Genomic DNA, 19,392 nt, shown 5'->3' with positions numbered 1-19,392 from the left:
TTTGCATTCACTACTGATCAGTCTCACAGCTTGGTATACTTAAACAAAATCATGATTAATTCTACTGCTCTTCCTCTAGCCCATACTTTACTCTCCCTCCCCTGTTCTTCTTCTCTCACTTTCTTATTCTGCTGTGTGAACTCAGATGGCATTTGTCTGCTCAAGAGCATGTAATCATTTCTGTCTGTCTCTCTGTTTATCTTCTGACTCCTTTTCCCCCCGCTCTCATTTCCCTCTTCAGGCCTCTGGATACGGAAGTGGTGATGATGCTTATGAAGACATTGAAGGAAGAGACGAAGTGAAGAAGATTGTAGAGGAGAGAGAGTATACCATGGTGTGTTTACACACACATCCACACACACTCATACACACCACACTATCCCCCTGTCCTTCCCATGTAGCGTGGTTGGACTTGGACCAAAGAAAACAGCCCTTATCCTTACAGGCCTGGTGGAGACTGGAACATGGCGATATGTGCTGCTCCCTGCCAGCTCTGTGCTCTCTCAAAAAGAAAACAAGAATACAACAGGGCAACAGAAGAGAGGCAGGGGTGTAAAGAGTGTTAGAATATCTTACTTATGGAAGTAGTTCTACATTTAGGGAAATTTGACCTTTTGATTTCTTGCCCAGAATTGGATGAGGATTGGTACCAATAACCTCAGCTGAGCAGAAAGACTTAAAGGAAGCTTACCCTGCAAAGTTTGAAAAATCCTCCTTACTGGAGTCGTGTCACCTTGAAATAGTAATCAGCAACTACACCACTAGATGGCTCTAAATCCTACACACTGGTCACTTTAAGGGCATATAGACAGACACTGTCATGAGAGTATAGGAGAGATGTGCTTCCAGGCCACTGTGACCCACATTAAATACTTTTGTTAATGGTACCTGAAGTACCTCAGTGCTGTGTCAGTAAGATTCCGAAAGTGAAGTGTTTTCCAGATGTGTGACAGCTCATATCCATCCAGTTCTGAGCTATTTGAAAAATGTCCACCTTAGCCACATCAGGACAGTCCGAAGACTCATCCAATTCCCAAATCCAGTGCTTCCGGAAAAAGATTTATTAATTTATTGCCTTTTCATTGCTTCTCTTTTCCATGCATCATTCATAAACAGGACAGCGAGGCATGAGGTCAAGATGCTTTATTACCACAGCAGATCTTGTAAAAAATAATGCAGAAATAATGTTGAGGTAATCCGGCGCTGTGAGCCAGCTCGGTGCAATGTGAGGAATGTTGCTTGCAGCCTCAGTCTGACACTGTAGTTGGATCTGGTCTGAGAGAAAACATTTCCTACCAGCTGTGGCAAACACTCACTTTCGCTCTGTTTTTACTGAAAAACTGTTTTATTGGATCTTAACAGATAATTAAAGTTCTGTTTACGACCACATCAAAAAGTCAAAAGCTAAAATAATAATACACATGCTAGACTAGTTAATCCTCTAATTTTCTGCATGGTTGTGGAATATTTTAGCAAACATATATGCAAATTATTTCTATTCAGATTATGCGTCTAAGAGCTTTTGCTATTCTGTTCTTATTTCCATTGCATTAGCGAGAATACATTGCCTAATATTACATTGCATTAAAGAAATGATAATAATTTTGGAACATTGCTGAAACTTTGTCCCTCTATTTGCACATTTTTGTGAGGTGACTCTATACAGTAGATGATGGCTTGTAATCTCTTACTTGTTAGCCCCTACCAGAGTTGGACCCCACTTACAGCACCCCAGTCCAAGCTCCACCCACTGAGATGTCGCATGGCGATGATGATGATGATGATGATGACATAGAGGAGACGTCTGGACAGGAAGTGGAGATGACCACAGAAAGAGGTAAAAAAATAATATTTTTGTATTATTCTATTAAATAATATTTAAGGAAATCTGTGTTTGATGGAATCTTTTCTTGCAGGTATTAAGCCAAAAAACTCCGTCACACACACAGTTACAGGAGCATTTATTTTAGACGTGTGTGCTGCCATAGAAGTGATGGTGTAATACACATGACCAACTCTGCTCCTCCTTTTACATATTTCTCAAATTAGCCAGCAGATGGTGCTGGAAGAGACAGGGCAGCCTCCTTCACAGGAAAAGCAACCTTCTGTCTCTCTTTTTCTGTCCGCTGAGATGCCTTAAATAAGGGTTCATATCTTAATAAGCCTTAGAGGTTACGACTCAGTATGATTCCACCTTTTCTTATCTACAATTTCTTTCCATTTGCTCACTTTGTGTCTTTGTTACAGTAACATTGTTTCCGACGAGTACTCCAGCCTCCGTACTTGGCACTGTAAGTTTTGATTTTCTTCAGAATTTAGATAATGATGATAATGGAAAGCACAGAACATATTTACATTTCAGTATTTATTTCATATATTCAGTGATGTACAACATAAATTAAAAATGGCTTTATTCAGTGTTCAGTTTGAGCAGTAATAGGTAGAATCTACTGTGTGCGCACTATTTGATGCCTTGTTATATTGCAATGAATAAATGAATTACTAATTTAGACTATTCAACGTTCAGTCCCTCCAGGTGTCTCCAGGACAGAAAGGGGAGCCAGGTGAGCCAGGTCCTTCCGGTCCCCCAGGACCACCTGGCCCTCCAGGAAGCGCCTCAGGAGACGGGGAGGGAGGAGAGCCGGGACCCCGGGGTCCACAAGGACCACAGGGACATCCAGGCCCACCTGGAGTTCCTGGGAAAGATGGACAGCCTGTGAGTTTTAACTGCTTTTTTAACTATTTGCAATTTTCAAACTATTCTATTTTTAAACTATGCAGCTTTCTATTAATCATCAAGAGCTATTTAGAGCACATTCTGTCGTTTAGGTCAGTCCTACAGGTCAAAAGATAAAATGATGGGTTTTCTATTTTTGTCTTTTCTCTCTAGGGAAACAAAGGTGAAACTGGTGCCCCAGTAAGTAAAGTCTTTCCAGTCTTGTAGATTTATAGGTTCATTCTTCTGGGAGTCATTTTTTTAGTATCTCTGGGGGAAACTGATGCAGGAATGTCCCATTTTCAACGCACAAGTACTAATTTAGAGAGCTGCACTTTCTATATTAGCTGCAGTAAATGCTGATTCAACGGTTACCTTTAACCGCAAAATTGGGGTCTCAGATAACATCAGAGCAAGTTATGGTCTCCTGGCCTCATTCCTGCTTTACCTCAAGTGTCATTGTGCTATAAGTGGACTGTGTTACATGACCTCTGATGTGGCATTGACCACAGCTGTTACTGTTTTCCCAGGGAGCAACTGGGATTCCAGGATTCCCAGGACTGCAGGGAGAGCCTGGCCCTCGGGGGGAAAAGGTAAACACCCTGCTTTAATACCATGATACCTGCACTGTAAATACTTTGGTTATTTACAGACACATTACTGCCACGTGAATTGTCACGGACAAGAGTATAACGAGCCACTGAATGAATCAGTAATTCATCACAAAAGGTACAAATAAACACATAAACATCCCATTGCTGTCTCCCTCAGGGTGATCGTGGTCTTGGACTACCAGGTCCTCCAGGCCCTCCAGGACCACCAGGTCGACTTAGCAAGAATTCCATGTTCCTGGTAGGTCCATTGGAGATTTATCCTAAAAAAGCTGAAATCCATGTTTTTTTGCCTTTATATAACTTTTTATTATGTAATCTGTGTGTGCATTTATCATGCAGTTTGCTATTTACAGAACAAATGTTGATCTGGTTTGTAGGGTTGCATCTTTGCAGGTGCACAACAGCACCAACGCTCAGTCACCTTTGCAGCTGTTGAATTCAGACACAGTAACCAGCTCTAGCCTTTATAGATTTAGAATAATCCAGTTTGGTTTGTACTAGAGGACATTAATCCATGAATCCATTTAGGTCCATTTATTGGCAAACTCTGTTCAGTTGTGTTTCTGTTACAGCTACAGCTGCGCATTCGGTCCTTATTCATTGTGTTCACAGCCGTTTTTATGCACCAGTAATATTTATAAATGAGACTATAAAAACAAATTTGGTCCAAAATGAAACTACTGGTGCCTACCCTGTTGATTATTTCTTTTTATGGCTGAAGCATTTATGTTTTCGAAGTTTGTAATTATAAATCTGCAGGAGCAAAATGACTCCTGAAAGGAATATGAAGTATTTAGGCAAGAAATGTCTTTCTCGTGTGTATGGTGAATTAACTAACTGACGGGTCATATGGTGTGTGTCCATTAGGAGGGGTCAGGATTTGAAGACTTTGACAGTGATGCAGAGATTATTAGGGTAAGTGAACTTTGCTTTTTGACTGTGACATTAGATGATATTAAGCATCCCATTAAACAACTTCATTATTGTGCAGAGGTACTAAAAACAAGCAATTGTCACCTTGTTAATAAAAGTGTTGCATTTTGACACTACCGGACACTCGCTGAGACTTGACCATTAGCTTGAGTGGAAAATGCAAGGTACTTTCAAAAACCTTTAACCTTTGTATGACTGAGACATGTCACCTTTTTTCATCAGGGGCCTCCAGGGCCTCCTGGCCTCCCGGGACAGCCAGGGCCCCCAGGAACCCCATCTGAAGACGTCTTTCCAGGACCACCTGGGGCCCCTGGGAAAGATGGGAAGGATGGAGAGAAGGGAGAACCCGGACTCCCTGTAAGTTAAACAGTCTTTTTGTCTTCCTTCCTTCCTATTTTTGATCAATAAGTTACAATAAATGTTATCATTTATTTCTTTTACATTTTATGTATGGTTGAAGCACCAGGTTGTGACCCTTTTCACATATAAGACATATTTCTACATATAATTAGTGGGTCCTTCAAGCAACATGCCTACATACCTAACAATGAAAATGTTAGGTATTGTAGAGGATTTCACAATCATTTATGAGTACTGTATTTCCTCAAACAAAAGCTGCGTGTCAAATAAAAGCCAGATCTCAAATACGTTTGGTTAGGTTTAGTTACAAAAACAACTTGGTTAGGATCACATCACCTGATGTTGACAGCAGGTGGTGTTAAGTTTGTGTTAACAGCACAACACACACCCTTTTTTTTTAATTTGGCCTTTTCATGCCTTTATTTGATAGCGACAGCTGAAGATTGACAGGAAAGGGGGGTAGAGAGAGAGAGGATGACACGCAGCAAAGGGCCGCATGTCTGATTCGAACCTGGGTCACCAGCTCTACCGACTGAGCTAACTGGGCGCCCCACACAACACAAATTTAACAGGGCATATGGGAGCAGATCAGAAAACAAGGAGGTTTTGTATTAAAATATGAGCTATTTGCTTATCAAACTGAGGGAATTAGAAAGCCTGCTTTAATAAAGACTTGGCACGCTCTGCAGTTCAGTTAAATAAATGCCCCCACCACGGTTTGAGGAAATACGGTAATAGCATATCATCTCTAAACTGTAGATAATGGCATATCAGTGAAAATAAACATTTCAATTGTCAATTACGATGTCTACAGTATCTAAATTTAAAATTGTACCATCTTTTAATTTTACTGCAGGAAAGCGACACAGCTGAATTTAAGGTAGAATATACTGGAAGGCCATTTATTCTCTTAAACAAGACAGCAGGGATCTGTATAGAAGGTGCACTCTGCTCTGCGCATTGCTGACCTAGCTTCTGGTTTTCAGGTGATTGAGGAGTGGTTTAGTGGCTCTGGTTCTGGGTCTGCCTCTGGTTCAGGGTCTGGTCAGGTATTAACATTTGGTCCCATCACATTCAAGGGGCCGAAAAGGCAGTATTTCCCCCAACTTTATTTAAAAAACCCATGTTCATTCACTGCTTTCCTGCCATTGCTTGCAGCCCAGTATTGATCAGTGTGCAAGCATTTTGTGCGTGTGTGTGTGTGTGTGTGTGTGGTTGAGAGAGAGTCAGACCATTTTGTAAAAGTGTGCATATATTGATTGAGATATGAAGTATGTGTCTCTGTGTGTTCATTTGTAAATGTTACTGCCGTACAGCCCACCTCCTCAGTAAGGGCTCATTTTGTACGTATGTATGCACCCACATACCAAAACTTCAAATAAGTCCAATTATCATCAAGGCAGAAACTCTTGTAAGCGCTTCAGAACATGGTCTGAGCAGCAGCAGTTGGGGGAAATGTGTCTTTTGTCTTTAAAATGTCAGAAGCTTTTACTAACTGTGTGAATGGACTACTCACAGGTTTATGATATTTACTTACTGTTTCAGTGCATAAAAGATTTATTCCCTTCAGGTGCTGGGAGCCCATTAGCTTTGTTTAATATGTTCTCACTTTAACCTGTTCACCCTTGTTACCTTGCACCTAGCGTCCACCTTTGGTAAAAAAATATATATGCCAACAATTTAATAATCCATTCAGTCTGAAACCTAAAATTGAAATATAGCCGTGATTCTTGCAGGGAGTCGATGGAAGAGATGGGGATCCAGGGCCTGCTGGGGAGAAAGGATACCAGGTGAGGCTAATGAATATTAGTTTGCATCGTAGCATGCATCATCACTATATATTCTTACTATGGACAAAGATACGTAACAATCACAATACAAAGTTAACTTTAAGAAGTCTGCTTGCTAACCTCAAAGTATTGTTGTCCTTACAATCTATTGAATTAATGCACTGACACACCAAGTGCAATTCATTGTTGCATTATTTCCTCTTATGTGAATGCACAGCACACCAACCAGTTCTGCCTCTTGCTTGTGTGACTTCTACCATGCTGCCTTTTGTGTGAGCTCACTCTGATTTCCCTTGAGCAGGCCTCTTAGTGCTCTGTTAGCAAAAACAATTACACACAAGCTAAATAACACCTAACACAAAGAGCCAAGCTCTTAATGAGTTCACCCCGTGGGCTAATAAAGCTAAGGGGCTTGAATGTAAACAAGTCTGCGTTGCAAAAGCTGCTCTGCCTCTTTGTGCCAGCCAGAAACTACAGCCACTCTCTAGTCATTGCTGTAGTTCATGAGATTTTATTTCATCTCTTTCACAGGGAGAGCCTGGTGTAAATGGGCAACCAGGACCAAAGGTAAAATCTTCCTATCCAACATCCATATCTCTATGTCAGCCTGTTTTTTAATCCTTCCTCCCTCACACTTTAAGTTACTACTGATGTAACTGATTTCAATATCACATCTCTTGCAGGGAGATCAGGGTCCTCCAGGGTTTCCAGGCCTACCAGGCTCAGAGGGTCCAGAAGGGCAGCCTGGTCCCAGGGGTCCACCTGGCCCTCCTGGGCCCCCAGGTCCCCCTGCAAGAGGCTTCACGTTCGACTTTGAGGTACCAGTCTACATACATTATTGCTCAACCTGTCACAGACAACATTTGATATCATAAGGAATAAGGGAATATTGATATGCAAACAAACATCTATTGTGTTGTGGTTTTGAGGGTTTCGAGTATTATAGTTGTTTGGAAGGCGGTCTGGAGCTTGCACTCATTTAAAAATCAGTGCAAGATAATTATTTTAATGATCCCACAGAAGGGAAAGTCGGGTGTTACAGTAGCACAAGGACAGAGATAAGTAAAGATGAGTGAGGAAACATCAAAAGACAATAATTATATGTACATAAAATATAATGAGAATACACTGTAAGAGGATTATTTATTGGGAGACAACAACTTCTTAAACACTCCTAATTTAATCTTTATGAATTTCTTTAATTTAGGACTCGGAGGGATCTGGGATGCAGAGTGGTTTTGGAGTTGCACCCTCCAGAGGCCCACAGGTACAACTGCATTAAGTGTGTTTGCATGAAGAGCATTTTGCACCCCATTTAGCCTTTTTAGTTCTTTCTTAATATCAATCGTCATTCTAGGTAATTTCATCAGATCATCAACTGCATTTACACAGTACTCATTTACTTGTATGTGTCACACAGGGTCCTCAAGGAATCCCTGGACTTGAAGGACCCAAGGTAAGGTATTTGTTTGTCTGTGTAACTTGAAGCATCAGTCACATTGTGTGAACTCTCAATGGACTAAAAGGTTATGTCGTTATATTAGGACTAAGCCTTTGTGTACAGGTTGGAGTTAAACATGTAGTAGTTATGGTTAAGGTAAGCATACAGATTTCATTTTTCATTTTTTTCCTTCTTTGCCTCTCACAGGGTAAAGATGGTTTAGCTGGCTCCCCAGGAAAGCCAGGTCAAAAGGTGAGTTCTGTTGGCATTCTGTTATGCTTTATCTCAGCATGAATAAGATGAACTTCTTAAATGCCTGAAACATTTAGGACAAACAGCTGTAAAGCAGAAAGGCTACGTGGTAACAGTGTTAGCTTTTGGCAGCAAGCTGTTCTGCTGTTTCCTCGTGTTTGCTCCTTACAGAAATTAAGCATCACAAACCATTGCAGTGAATTTTGCGATGAGAATCTGACCTCACCTTTTATTATATATCACCAAAATTAATTCAGAGAGAGCCATTTGTGAAATAGGCACAAATCCAGCCATTTTGTTGTTATATTTGCTTGATTACATGTGGCTCTTAGATATGCATTTTTACCACTCATGAAATCATAAAATCTTAGACCAGTACCACCAGCATGATGAATGTTTCTCAATGGTCTCTGCAGGGGGAACAGGGTGCTACAGGACCAGCAGGCTTTCCAGGAGTTGAAGGAATAAAAGGGGCAGAGGTCAGTAAATGAATGGACTAATTGATACATGAACAGATGATGATGATGATGATGATTTAATTAAAATGTCAGCTTTTACAAATGGCTCAGACCATTTATTACTGGCTCCTTGGTGGAATAGATAACTGGAAATTATGGTTTTAAAGGCTGTTTAATACATTTCCTAAATCAGTTTGTAAAATGTGTTGTCCTTTTACAACATGTATTTCTACTTTCAATGTAATATTACCATCTATACAACTACAAACAAAAGAACAACATGTATTCAGGGTAGCATTAGGAATAAAGCAATGGAAAATGCTGCTAATGACTGAATTTCAACTGCGAGACTTTGTGTCTTGTCTCCTGTTATCTACAGGGACCAAAGGGGATTAAAGGTGATCCAGGACAAAAGGTAAAACCAGTGTGGATATGTGAACGACCAAACACGCACAGGCACACACACACACACACACACACACACACACACACACACACTTTTCGAAGCTGAGAGCATTTTCAGTTGCTATTTACTGAAAGGCTAAAATGTCAAACATGTTTTTCAGGGAGAGGCAGGACGAGATGGGCTCAGTCTACCCGGCCCTCCAGGACCACCCGGACCACCAGGACCTTTTATCAACTTACAGGATGTTAGTAGTGGCTTACTCTGTCACAAACACTGGACCTTTTTTAGCCTCTTTGTACCAACCCTATTGATTTGTTGTGAGTAAGTCTCTTTATTTTATTAAAATCATTCTCCTTCTGCTTCATATTCAGCTAATGCTTAACGATACAGATGGTGCCTACAACTTCTCAGGGATTTTTGAAGCTCAGGGACCCGCTGTGAGTATCAGACATAACAAAACTTCAAATACAGACAAAGTTATCTTTACATAATGAAAAGAAAAAGTGTGTGGTTAGATAGCTATTGTTGTTTTATGTTTGTGTAGTGTGTAACAATCCCGTGTTCCACTTAATGCTTGCAGCTGTCAGGTTCCTTATTCCAAACAGAAGGAACATCAGAAGCATTGTACATGACACAAATGAGTGCACAAACATGGATAAGACTGCAGCTGTAGAGAAATTATATTAACTTGACTTTATTACATTTAGACTTCCATTTGGAGTTAACCTGATTTTTATTTCCTAAATGTTTGCAGGGACCACAGGGTCCAAAGGGTGACATTGGGTTGCCAGGAGTTAGAGGACCTCCCGGACTGAAAGTAAGTACATGCCTTGTCTCTGCTGATATACAGTATGTGTATGATACCAAAACCTAAACAAGCAAAACAAACATGATTTATACTCCTTTTTTACAGTTTAATAGAATTTAATGTTTATGTACATGCATGTGGCTTTTCTGTGTCTACATTTAATTTGTTTGTTTGCCTCCAGGGTGAAAGGGGTGAGCCAGGGTTTGCCATTGCAGCGGATGGAGCCATGATATCAGGCCTGGCGGGTCCCAAAGGAGACAAGGTTATATCCATATTATATCCTTTCGAGGTCCAGATCATTTTTTTCTAATGTACTTCTTTTTGCGTGTGCTTACTAGGGATGTTTGATGTTTGCATGTTCTTCAGGATTTGAGTGTCAAAAAAAGTCATGATAATGATTTCATTTTTAATGAAAGTGTACAAATCAGTGTAAATGTACTTTGTTTGCAGGGAGATAATGGTGTACCCGGACCAGCTGGAATTCAAGTGAGTATTAAGAACAAAGCAAATCATTTTGCTTTTCAGGTTATATTTATATAACACCATTAACTTCAATTGTTTCCACTGTTATAGATGAAGGTGATATGAATGCATTTAATCATTCACTCTGTTTTGTTCCCAACAGGGGCCTATGGGACCACCAGGACCCAAAGGAGAATTTGGTTTTCCTGGAAGACCTGTAAGCACCATGGATATATATATATTTTTTCTATGCTCCTTTCAAATAAGAATGTTTTGTTTTTCTTCTGCTATGAAAAAGTTCAATACACCTACTGGTTGATTAGTTCAATTAAATCACTCATTGACATCAAATAGCACATTGACTCTACAAAACCAATTTCCCTGAGGACATCATTAAAGTGTCATGCTTTCGGATGTTGATTATCTGTATAGGGTCGTCCAGGCCAGATGGGACCAAAGGGAGAGAGAGGGGACTCCATAGGTCTGCCGGTGAGTTGTATATGTGTAAAATAATTAAAAACTTACTGGTTAAGAATCTGTAAATGACAATAAAATCATTTATTTGTGCCAGTTTGATGCTGATATTAATTTTACTACTGCATCAAGTTTTATAGCACCTACTTTTCTCTTTCTAATCACTATATACTTTTTTGTTTTCTTGGTTATTTTTAGGGACCCCCTGGCCCTGCTGGTCTGCCAGGCCGCCCAGGAATATTCAACTGCCCCAAAGGAGTAAGCAGATACACACTTTCATTAACACACAGTTCTGACTTTTGTCTCCTCAATCATCAGGTGTGTTTTATTTGTGCTCACCATCTTCTCTCCTCCCCTGCTTCCTAAAGACGGTGTTCCCTATCCCTCCCAGACCCCACTGCAAAATGGTCGTAAGTTTCTGTTCATGCAATCACATTTCACATTGCTGAAAAACATGTCTTTATAAATGCATTTATTCATGGCAAATTCAATCTTATATTATAATCAGCTATGCTCCTACTTTGTCTATATTATATATTCTAAATAATATCTTCATCAAAAGACACAGGAGTGTATGAGACGTACTATAAATATTCCCTTTCCTTAAGTACATGCTATATAATAGACAGTGTCCAGATTGAACTACTATTTCTACAGGAATTTAGATTAAAGGCAAAACTACATATTCAGCGCCTGTCTATCTTCATTAAATCTTAGAAATTCATTCATCTTTTATGTAGACATATCTCCTAATCATTCTGTCTCTTTTACACGTATCCCCTCTTTTCCCTCTGCATACAGAGTAAATAAAGTGCATGTTGTGCCGTGTAACACTCGTACTAGCTAACTTTTTATCACTCAGAACTATTCGAGGATGGTTCTAAAATATTCCTGCATGCTGCATGTCCGGTCTAAAAAGGTGACGGGTCGTTGCCTAAACAGACATGAGGTAGTACTAAAATCACATCCACAGAAAATCTGCATGAGTCATTTGCTTGTTGATTTAAGAAACAATACAGATTTTATACTTTAATATTTGATAATGAAGACAGCTTTTCCATTCTTGGATAATTACCCTGAAATGTATTTTTTAACAGCCAGTTAGTGATGGCAAAGCTTGTGTTACTTTAATATGTTTGTGCTCTGTTATTTCAGCTCAATCCCAATGGAACCATTGCAGCTGGTAAATGAGTCATCTCTTTTTAATATTTTTTTTAACTTTTAAAACCATCAGTGAGTCAAAAGGAAGGAAAAGCAGTTAATTTAAGTTTTGCTTTTTGTCTCCAAGGTAACTGTCAGACGGGACTAAAAGGAGAAAAGGGGGAGAGAGGCCTTCCTGGGATACCGGCGCCACCAAGTGAGTCAGCACTTTACATTGTATCAAAGGATAACAGCTCTCCCATTGTAGAAACACAAAGTTGTAGCAGTCACGGGTTGAAGTCCGACCTGTGGCCCTTTGCTGTATGTCATCCGTTTTCTCTCTCTCTGTCTCTCTCTCTCTCTCTCTCTCTCTCTCTCTCCCCCTCTCCCCTCCTGTCAATCTGCTGCCCTATCTAATAAAGGTATGTTTTTTTAATGTTAGAACTCCCTCCTCTGTTTTCTCTCTTATAGGCACATTTCTTCCCAGGGGTGGCTGGGTAAGTTTCATATGAGTGCATTTTTTAAATCTTGTTTTGGAACATGCTGGCTTTATGTGCCATCGGACTTAGGTCTTATTTGTGTGTGTGTGTGTGTGTGTGTGTGTGTGTGTGTGTGTGTGTGTGCCTGTAATCACAGGGGGCAAGAGGTGACCAGGGCTTTAAAGGAGAGAAGGGAGACAAAGGGGAGGAAGGGTTGCCAGGGCGACCAGGTATCCCAGGGAGACCAGGACTTGTGGTGAGTGAAGTTTCCATGGATCTCATCTTTGTGACAAAAAAAAAGTATTAAATCAGTGATTAACTCCTTCCTGACTCATTTCAGGGACCCAAAGGAGAGTCGTTGCTTGGTCCACAAGGCCACCCTGGGGTGCCCGGTTCACCGGGTATCCCAGGCTATGGCAGACCAGGCCCAGTCGGCCCTCCTGGGCCACCGGGGCCTCCAGGACCCCCTACCTCAAGATATGGCTCAGGTACAATTCATCAGTCACACATATGTCATGCAATTACAGCAAAAAAAAAAAACACAGTATAGAAATATCATCTTAGTGTATTGTTCTTGTAGCTGATGAGGTTACACAACCAGTTATGAGTTTGAATAAGTTGTTGACATTTTTTCTGTGGCAGCTTTGACCATTGCTGGCCCCCCCGGACCTCCTGGACCAGCTGGACCCCCGGGACCTTCGGGCAACGCAGCATCTGTACGCAGCTTGTTTCTTCTGGACATGTTGTTTAACTACATATCAGTGATACCCTGGATGCCATACACATTTGCCACAGACACATACAAATTCATTGTTGCTGTAAAATCAGCACCATAACAATATCAAATATTCCATTAACGTTTCCATTGATTGGCAAAATTTGATTCTCTTCATTTGTTCTTCAGCTGAAAACGTTTTCAACCCGTGAGAGCATGATGCAGCAAACCCTCAGGGATGCGGAGGGGACTATGGCGTACGTCACAGCAACAGGAAGTCTCTTCCTCAAGGTTTCCCAGGGATGGAAAGAGATCCAGGTACCACTTTAGACTAGTCCTCTGTATTTAAGTGTGGTAAATCCAACATTAAATCTGTCTGCACTAAAGATATGCAACATCAATACTGAGCCTCATTTTAAAACATTACATATGCACATTAATGTAAGAATATTGAACGGGGTTGTTGTGTTTCAGTCTGCCTTGACCAGTTTTTAGCTGCAGCGTACAGTAGTTAGAAACATACCCAGGGCTGCCCCCTTTTTTTTAAATGATATGCATGTAGGTCAAGACTTAACTGCAGTTTAATTGCTTTTCTGTTTATTTCTTGGATCTTTTCATGGTCAGCGAAGCATTGAGTGAGTTTTGTGATTCGCCTTTGGCACGTGTCTAAATCTAATCCTGGTTAACAAATTCTGTGGGTATTGGAAAATATGTCCTTTCTGGAATGAATGCTGGCAGATCCTTTTTGGCTGATTTCTGTGACTTATTCACTGGCTGTGAATCAGCACTCCAACATCACTACTGGTTACTGAAACACTTTTGAAGGCCAGTCGCTCTATTTGAGAACACGCTCAATGATTAATCAAGCTGTGTTACAGCAGTGTTTGATGAAATGCTCTTTATTGATAGAAATCAAGAACTTTTCATGAAAAATACAATGTGTTCATATTTTATACTATATACAAAGCTGGTTGTTTGACATGTCATGTTTTTTGTTGGCCATCCAACACTTTTAATATAAAGGCAAGTTGAGTTTAAATAACACAACATATTGACTATAATATACAGTCTTGATTTTTCGGTGTTTTTGTCTCCACAGCTTGGCAATCTGATCTACCTCTCCAATAACATTATTCCACAAGATGAGGTACCCTTTACTTATTTGTATTGCTTTTTGCTCAGTAGAAATATGCTATTGTGGAATGCTGTACTGCGTGTGCATTATTTATCCATTTAATATCTCTTCTCAACTATTTGTTTAGCCTCACGTTGCATATCAGATAAGAGGAGACACAATGGAAAGAATACGTTCAGTTAACGGAAGGGTGAGTGTCAATATGACTGTATTATTTTAGATCATTTTAACTGGCTTGATTTGACTCTTCACGCTGCAATATTGAATACTACTACTACAATGAATTTTCGAGAAGGAATCTATGAAACATGTAACATGTGCTTGTGTAAAATAAGGACAATTATATTTTTATATGGTTTTCACAACAGAGTTCTCTTCATTTGACTCACACATCCACACCAAATGCATCAAAACGTATCAACATGCTGAAAATGTAATGCATGTTGATTTATAGTGCAGTGCAGACTAACCCTTGTAACTCTAGGCTCTGCGGTGTTGTATATCATTCCTTAACCTTACAATCTTCTGAACTAACAGCAATCTGTTGCTTCCTCTTCCACCAGCTCAACCTGGTGGCCCTGAACCAGCCCCACTCAGGCGACATGATGGGGCTCGACACGGCTGACCGCATGTGTTACGAACAAGCCAAGGCGATGGGTTTGGCTCCAAACTACCGCGCCTTCATTTCTTCCCACAGGCAAGACCTGGTCCATGTGGTCTTCCCTGGTTTCCGGGAAAATCTGCCAGTTACCAACCTCAGGGTCAGTTTTTCTTCCCTGCTGTTTTTTTTTTATTATTGCCAAGCAACTACTTATACTAACTTTTATCATGCAGGGTAAAGTATGTCTGGCTGCATCTAACCCACTGTGCGTCTTCTTTTAGGGAGACGTGATGTTTAGGAACTGGCGGTCAATTTTCAATGGCGACGGGGGGCCAGTCAATGCCAGGATACCCATCTACTCCTTTGACGGCCGGGATGTTTTAGCTGACCCCTTCTGGTCAGTAAACATGACTGAGTCCCTGCTTGTCTCTTCATGTCTTCTTATTCTTATATTTTTTGTCATGTTCATATATTCTGTCATCTTTCTGTCAGGCCCCAGAAGAGCATCTGGCACGGCTCCAGCAGCAGGGGTCTCCGAGTGGTGGACAAACACTGTGAGACGTGGCGAGCGGACCACATGTCTGTCACGGGCCAGTCATCGAGCCTGACCTCAGGTCTGCTCCTGGGACAGCAGACGCGGAGCTGTTCCAACCAGTACATCGTTCTTTGCATCGAGACTCACAAAAATGCTTAAATGCGCCCCATACCACTCCACCAAGGAACCCATCCCAGCCACCGTAAATGTCAAACACTCGGGGAAAAGATTTGAGTGTCTTCCTTAGAAAAGGACGTAGTTTTCAGCACATCTTTGGTGCTACGTGTAGCATTTTGAAGACCACATTTAACACACATCCTCTTTGTTCACAAAGAGGATGTTTATTTATTTAGGTTCAGGTTATTTTTCTCCTCTTCTGGCATCACTGAGTTCTTTGTGATGAGCCAGAAGATTAAGAGGCAGTAACAAACTCTCAACAGATGAGATATAATATGGGAAGGTAAGCTAACATGAAGTTGATGCTATGCTGTGAAACTGGAATGATTTTGTGGATGGCTCACAACCAAAATTTGTGCCTTTTTTTTTTTTTTTTTTTTTTTAAGATAAATGTCCCTTTTGTGTTGTAAAGCAATCCAGAAGATTCCCACTTACGTTAAACCTGGTGGCACATAATTTTAAAAGCAATACAGAGCCTGACAGTCTCCTTGTACTTATTCACGACAGTAATGCTAACACTTCAAAGAGAATGTGGTAATGATTTATTAATGTTAAAATGATACACGCAGCACCTTTTTAACCTTTACTCACACCTGTTCCCCACATGGTCACCCAGGTGTGTTGAGAATGAGACGTCTCTCTTTCAAGTTTATTGTCTGTTTGTTGTTCATCAGACTGGAAGTAGAGACTCATGGGCTGCAGGAACCTGCACCTGTCCTGAAATGTGGCAATTTTTTACATTTTCTTTTTTTTTTTTTTTTTTAACAAAGATTTCCAAAGACTTTTGTGATGGGAGCATCAAGCGCTACTTTCACTGTTTTGTTTACAGGTTGTCGTGGAGAGTTTTAAGTTTAAATTTCAGTAGAACTTTACTCAGTGGGCAAGACGTTTGTTTCAATAACTTACACAGTCCCTCGTCCAACAGTGGGATGACCAGACAGCCGGTGTTGCCACCAAAGTAATTTTTAATGCACTGTACTTTATTATAAAAATATTTTCTAATTCAGCATTTTCATCCTTGAAGGTATTGTTTGTGTTGTAGCTTTTCATACATCACTTCTTAGCAGCTCTAACTCTCAATAGGCTATTTAATTTAAACTCAATGATTTATTTATACCGTCACAGCACATAACATGAAATCAGATGATTAAATTTAAGAATGTAATTTATCGTTTATTGTTTGTCAAATAACTGTTTCTTCTCACTTTATGCCTCTTTTTATATTGTTTGTACAGTTTTTGTTTTTTATTATTGATTTCTGGGGAATGTTGAGAGTCAAAACTAAATTTCTTCTCAGTGTAGAGATACAATTGAAACGAGCTAAATATTTTCATGCAGGAAAAAAAAAGAATTCTAGAAAAAGAAATCCCAAGGGAAAAAATGACAGCACATGTTTTTGTATAAATATTGGTGCTTTGATGAATAAATTTTTCTCTTTTCATAAACTTGTTCTTGTTTAATTCTCAGTTTGCTAGTGGAGCATTAAGCAATGTTAAGTGAAATTAATAAATCCACCAAAAAATGTGTTTTGAATACTGGCTGCTAAAGTTTGGATTTATTTTTTAACATGTTTTGTATGTGTCATTAATTGAAACAGAAGTCTGTGTGGTAGTAGTGGTATACTGTATACCTTTTGTGAGTAATTCCACTGAATGTAATTCTTGCATAACTTGGTTTTACACTGAAGGTTAAAGGTTTTGTAAACAATATCCAAATATAGCTCTGCAAACAATTTTCCTTCCAAAGGTAGTGTTTTTGAATGTTTTTTAGTAGATAGTAGTAGAGCTGCACAGATTGTCTTACTTTACTTTGACAACATAGAAGTCTTTACATCAGAACACCCTTGCTGAGGTTTTTTTTGGCCTCTTGGACATGAAGGCATTCAAGGTACTAGCTTACGATTTCTTATTTTAGTTTTAATCAAAAGACTGGAGCCTGTTAAAGCACACTAACTGCTCTAACTTTGATGTGAAGGTCCTGTTTGTCCTCCTGACTACTGCAGCAGCAGCTGACGGTCAGTCTTTCCACCGTGGCAGTTGCCCCCAGCCATCTGTTCAAGATAACTTCAATGTTACAAAGGTAAAATACTGACGGAATATTACATGTATTCAGATCCATCACTGATGACTTTTGTCATGTATTGATTTTGTTCCTTTTGGCCATTTGTGGACTGTTGCCATTTTTACCTACTTTATATGGAAGTGTGTATATATGTGGCAGGTCGAGTTTTACTGTCTTTTTTGAAGGAGATGCCATAAAAACACAGCTGCCAGCTCCTGATGGACTGCTGACTCTTCAACAACCTTTGTGCTCTTCTCTTTCTAGTATATGGGCACCTGGTATGAAATAGAGAAGCTCCCAGCTATGTTTGAGAGAGGAAAATGTAACCAAGCCACATACAGTCCTCTCGTCGATGGGACTGTCAATGTTCGCAATGCAGAGCTGTTGTAAGGATTAAAGTTTAAAACATTATTTGGTTAAAAAGAAAAATCCTTACTGGGAGTGTCACCCTTCAATCTACATTTGTAACAAGTATGGATGGATTTCTTGTACTATTGAAGTGAATTAGTTTTTGTTTTCCTTCTTACTCTCTACAGGTCTAATGGGAAGATTAATTCAATTGAGGGTGTTGCCAAAGTTAAAAACTCATCTCAACCTGCTATTCTGGATGTCGGCTTCTTTAAAGGTAAATATACTGTGAACATATATGTGCTAGTACGTTTTACTATTGTACTACAATACAGAATAGCTACCATCTATATCTGTATCCAGGTGTTCCAGATTCTCCCTACTGGGTGCTCTCCACAGACTACCAGTCATATGCTCTGGTGTACTCCTGTTTTGACTACTTTGGCCTTTTCCACATCGACTTCGCCTGGATCCTGGCTCGCACTCGGGTGTTGACTCAGGACGTCATCAGCCAGTTACGTGACACGCTGGCTGCTGCTGGTGTGAACATAAACCGCCTCACTGTCAGCAATCAGACCGGGTGTGATGTGATGACCTGAGGCGTGATCAGCACAATGAACTGAAGTGGAAGAAAGTGCTGAATTGGCTGTTTTGAACTGTAGCGCAAACTTCAAGCACAGTACTTTGTTTATATCGTACGTTAGGCTGAGTCAATGCAATCAATAGAAATACACAAGACTGCATTATGTTATTGATTGAATGTTGAATCTACATCTTTCTGTTTTTAAGGTTAAACATTAAAATTAAAGTAAATCAGTGTGGCCATAAAACAGCTCTATCATCAGTTCATGATGTTCTAATAATCAGAGGCATTTTGTGCCTTAAAATCTTACTGCTGTTTACACTCATGCACACAACAAGAAACTGTGATATTCTTTGATAGATTCAATGACACATGGAGTTGTATAGCTCAGTGAAATAACCATGTTCTTATAGTGTATTTATTATGCTGTGGGTCATGTCAAATTTGGTTATGAATCATTAGCGTATAATCCCCCGAGGTTAGCTGAATTAATTTTTTTGTAAAAAGGAGAGAGAAAAGACATATTTGCGTCTCAGTTTGAATTGTAATCTATCCTATTAATTATTATTATCATTTTTTTTTATTTAGTTACACCTTTAGTGCATATTTATTACACAAATATTTTAGGTCATCCTCCTAGAAAATACTTTAATGTGTTTGTGTCCTTAAAATACAGCTTTTTGGAAATATGTTTGACATGTTTGACATAATCTGGAGCAATAAAGTAAAAAGTCAATTAACCAAGTGGATATTTTGGAATAATTATCACCACCGAAAATATTATAAAGATGTTTATGCTTGCATGTTGTTCCTTAATCATTTGTTAGAAAACATTATTTTTAAAATTTGAAGACAAAGGTGATGCTTTTATTTTGAAGGAAGTAGACCGGAAGTATTGTGGACA

General features: G+C 39.7%; 2 protein-coding genes across 2 annotated transcripts in view; both read left to right on the top strand.

The window, feature by feature from the left end:
- LOC127369690 (collagen alpha-1(XVIII) chain) overlaps positions 1–17,029 on the top strand; it is a 56,063-nt gene extending 39,034 nt beyond the window's left edge. The window contains exons 7-44 of the mRNA XM_051411278.1: positions 242–334; positions 1,699–1,837; positions 2,248–2,291; positions 2,528–2,716; positions 2,891–2,917; positions 3,247–3,309; positions 3,488–3,568; positions 4,198–4,245; positions 4,486–4,620; positions 6,360–6,413; positions 6,945–6,980; positions 7,097–7,231; positions 7,621–7,680; positions 7,834–7,869; positions 8,062–8,106; positions 8,523–8,585; positions 8,944–8,979; positions 9,131–9,214; positions 9,342–9,407; positions 9,725–9,787; positions 9,960–10,040; positions 10,229–10,264; positions 10,404–10,457; positions 10,673–10,729; positions 10,913–10,972; positions 11,083–11,124; positions 11,870–11,897; positions 12,003–12,071; positions 12,326–12,351; positions 12,491–12,589; positions 12,674–12,821; positions 12,976–13,049; positions 13,238–13,366; positions 14,148–14,195; positions 14,311–14,373; positions 14,747–14,944; positions 15,066–15,181; positions 15,277–17,029. Of these exons, the coding sequence (XP_051267238.1) occupies positions 242–334; positions 1,699–1,837; positions 2,248–2,291; positions 2,528–2,716; positions 2,891–2,917; positions 3,247–3,309; positions 3,488–3,568; positions 4,198–4,245; positions 4,486–4,620; positions 6,360–6,413; positions 6,945–6,980; positions 7,097–7,231; positions 7,621–7,680; positions 7,834–7,869; positions 8,062–8,106; positions 8,523–8,585; positions 8,944–8,979; positions 9,131–9,214; positions 9,342–9,407; positions 9,725–9,787; positions 9,960–10,040; positions 10,229–10,264; positions 10,404–10,457; positions 10,673–10,729; positions 10,913–10,972; positions 11,083–11,124; positions 11,870–11,897; positions 12,003–12,071; positions 12,326–12,351; positions 12,491–12,589; positions 12,674–12,821; positions 12,976–13,049; positions 13,238–13,366; positions 14,148–14,195; positions 14,311–14,373; positions 14,747–14,944; positions 15,066–15,181; positions 15,277–15,478 (3,027 nt within the window). The 3' untranslated portion in view covers positions 15,479–17,029. The remainder of the gene's footprint in view (positions 1–241; positions 335–1,698; positions 1,838–2,247; positions 2,292–2,527; positions 2,717–2,890; positions 2,918–3,246; positions 3,310–3,487; positions 3,569–4,197; positions 4,246–4,485; positions 4,621–6,359; positions 6,414–6,944; positions 6,981–7,096; positions 7,232–7,620; positions 7,681–7,833; positions 7,870–8,061; positions 8,107–8,522; positions 8,586–8,943; positions 8,980–9,130; positions 9,215–9,341; positions 9,408–9,724; positions 9,788–9,959; positions 10,041–10,228; positions 10,265–10,403; positions 10,458–10,672; positions 10,730–10,912; positions 10,973–11,082; positions 11,125–11,869; positions 11,898–12,002; positions 12,072–12,325; positions 12,352–12,490; positions 12,590–12,673; positions 12,822–12,975; positions 13,050–13,237; positions 13,367–14,147; positions 14,196–14,310; positions 14,374–14,746; positions 14,945–15,065; positions 15,182–15,276) is intronic.
- A 199-nt stretch (positions 17,030–17,228) lies between these two features.
- On the top strand, positions 17,229–19,228 carry LOC127369700 (apolipoprotein D-like). The gene is made up of 5 exons (XM_051411320.1): positions 17,229–17,383; positions 17,471–17,575; positions 17,822–17,943; positions 18,094–18,182; positions 18,269–19,228. Exons 1-5 carry the CDS (start codon positions 17,369–17,371, stop codon positions 18,502–18,504), a joined length of 567 nt encoding a protein of 188 aa, XP_051267280.1. The 5' UTR covers positions 17,229–17,368; the 3' UTR covers positions 18,505–19,228.
- The last annotated feature ends 164 nt before the right edge of the window (positions 19,229–19,392 follow it).

Source organism: Dicentrarchus labrax, unplaced genomic scaffold, assembly GCF_905237075.1.
Source record: "Dicentrarchus labrax unplaced genomic scaffold, dlabrax2021, whole genome shotgun sequence".
NCBI lineage: Eukaryota > Metazoa > Chordata > Actinopteri > Moronidae > Dicentrarchus > Dicentrarchus labrax.
Note: the sequence above shows the minus strand (reverse complement) of the source record. Positions and strands in the feature narration are given on the sequence as shown.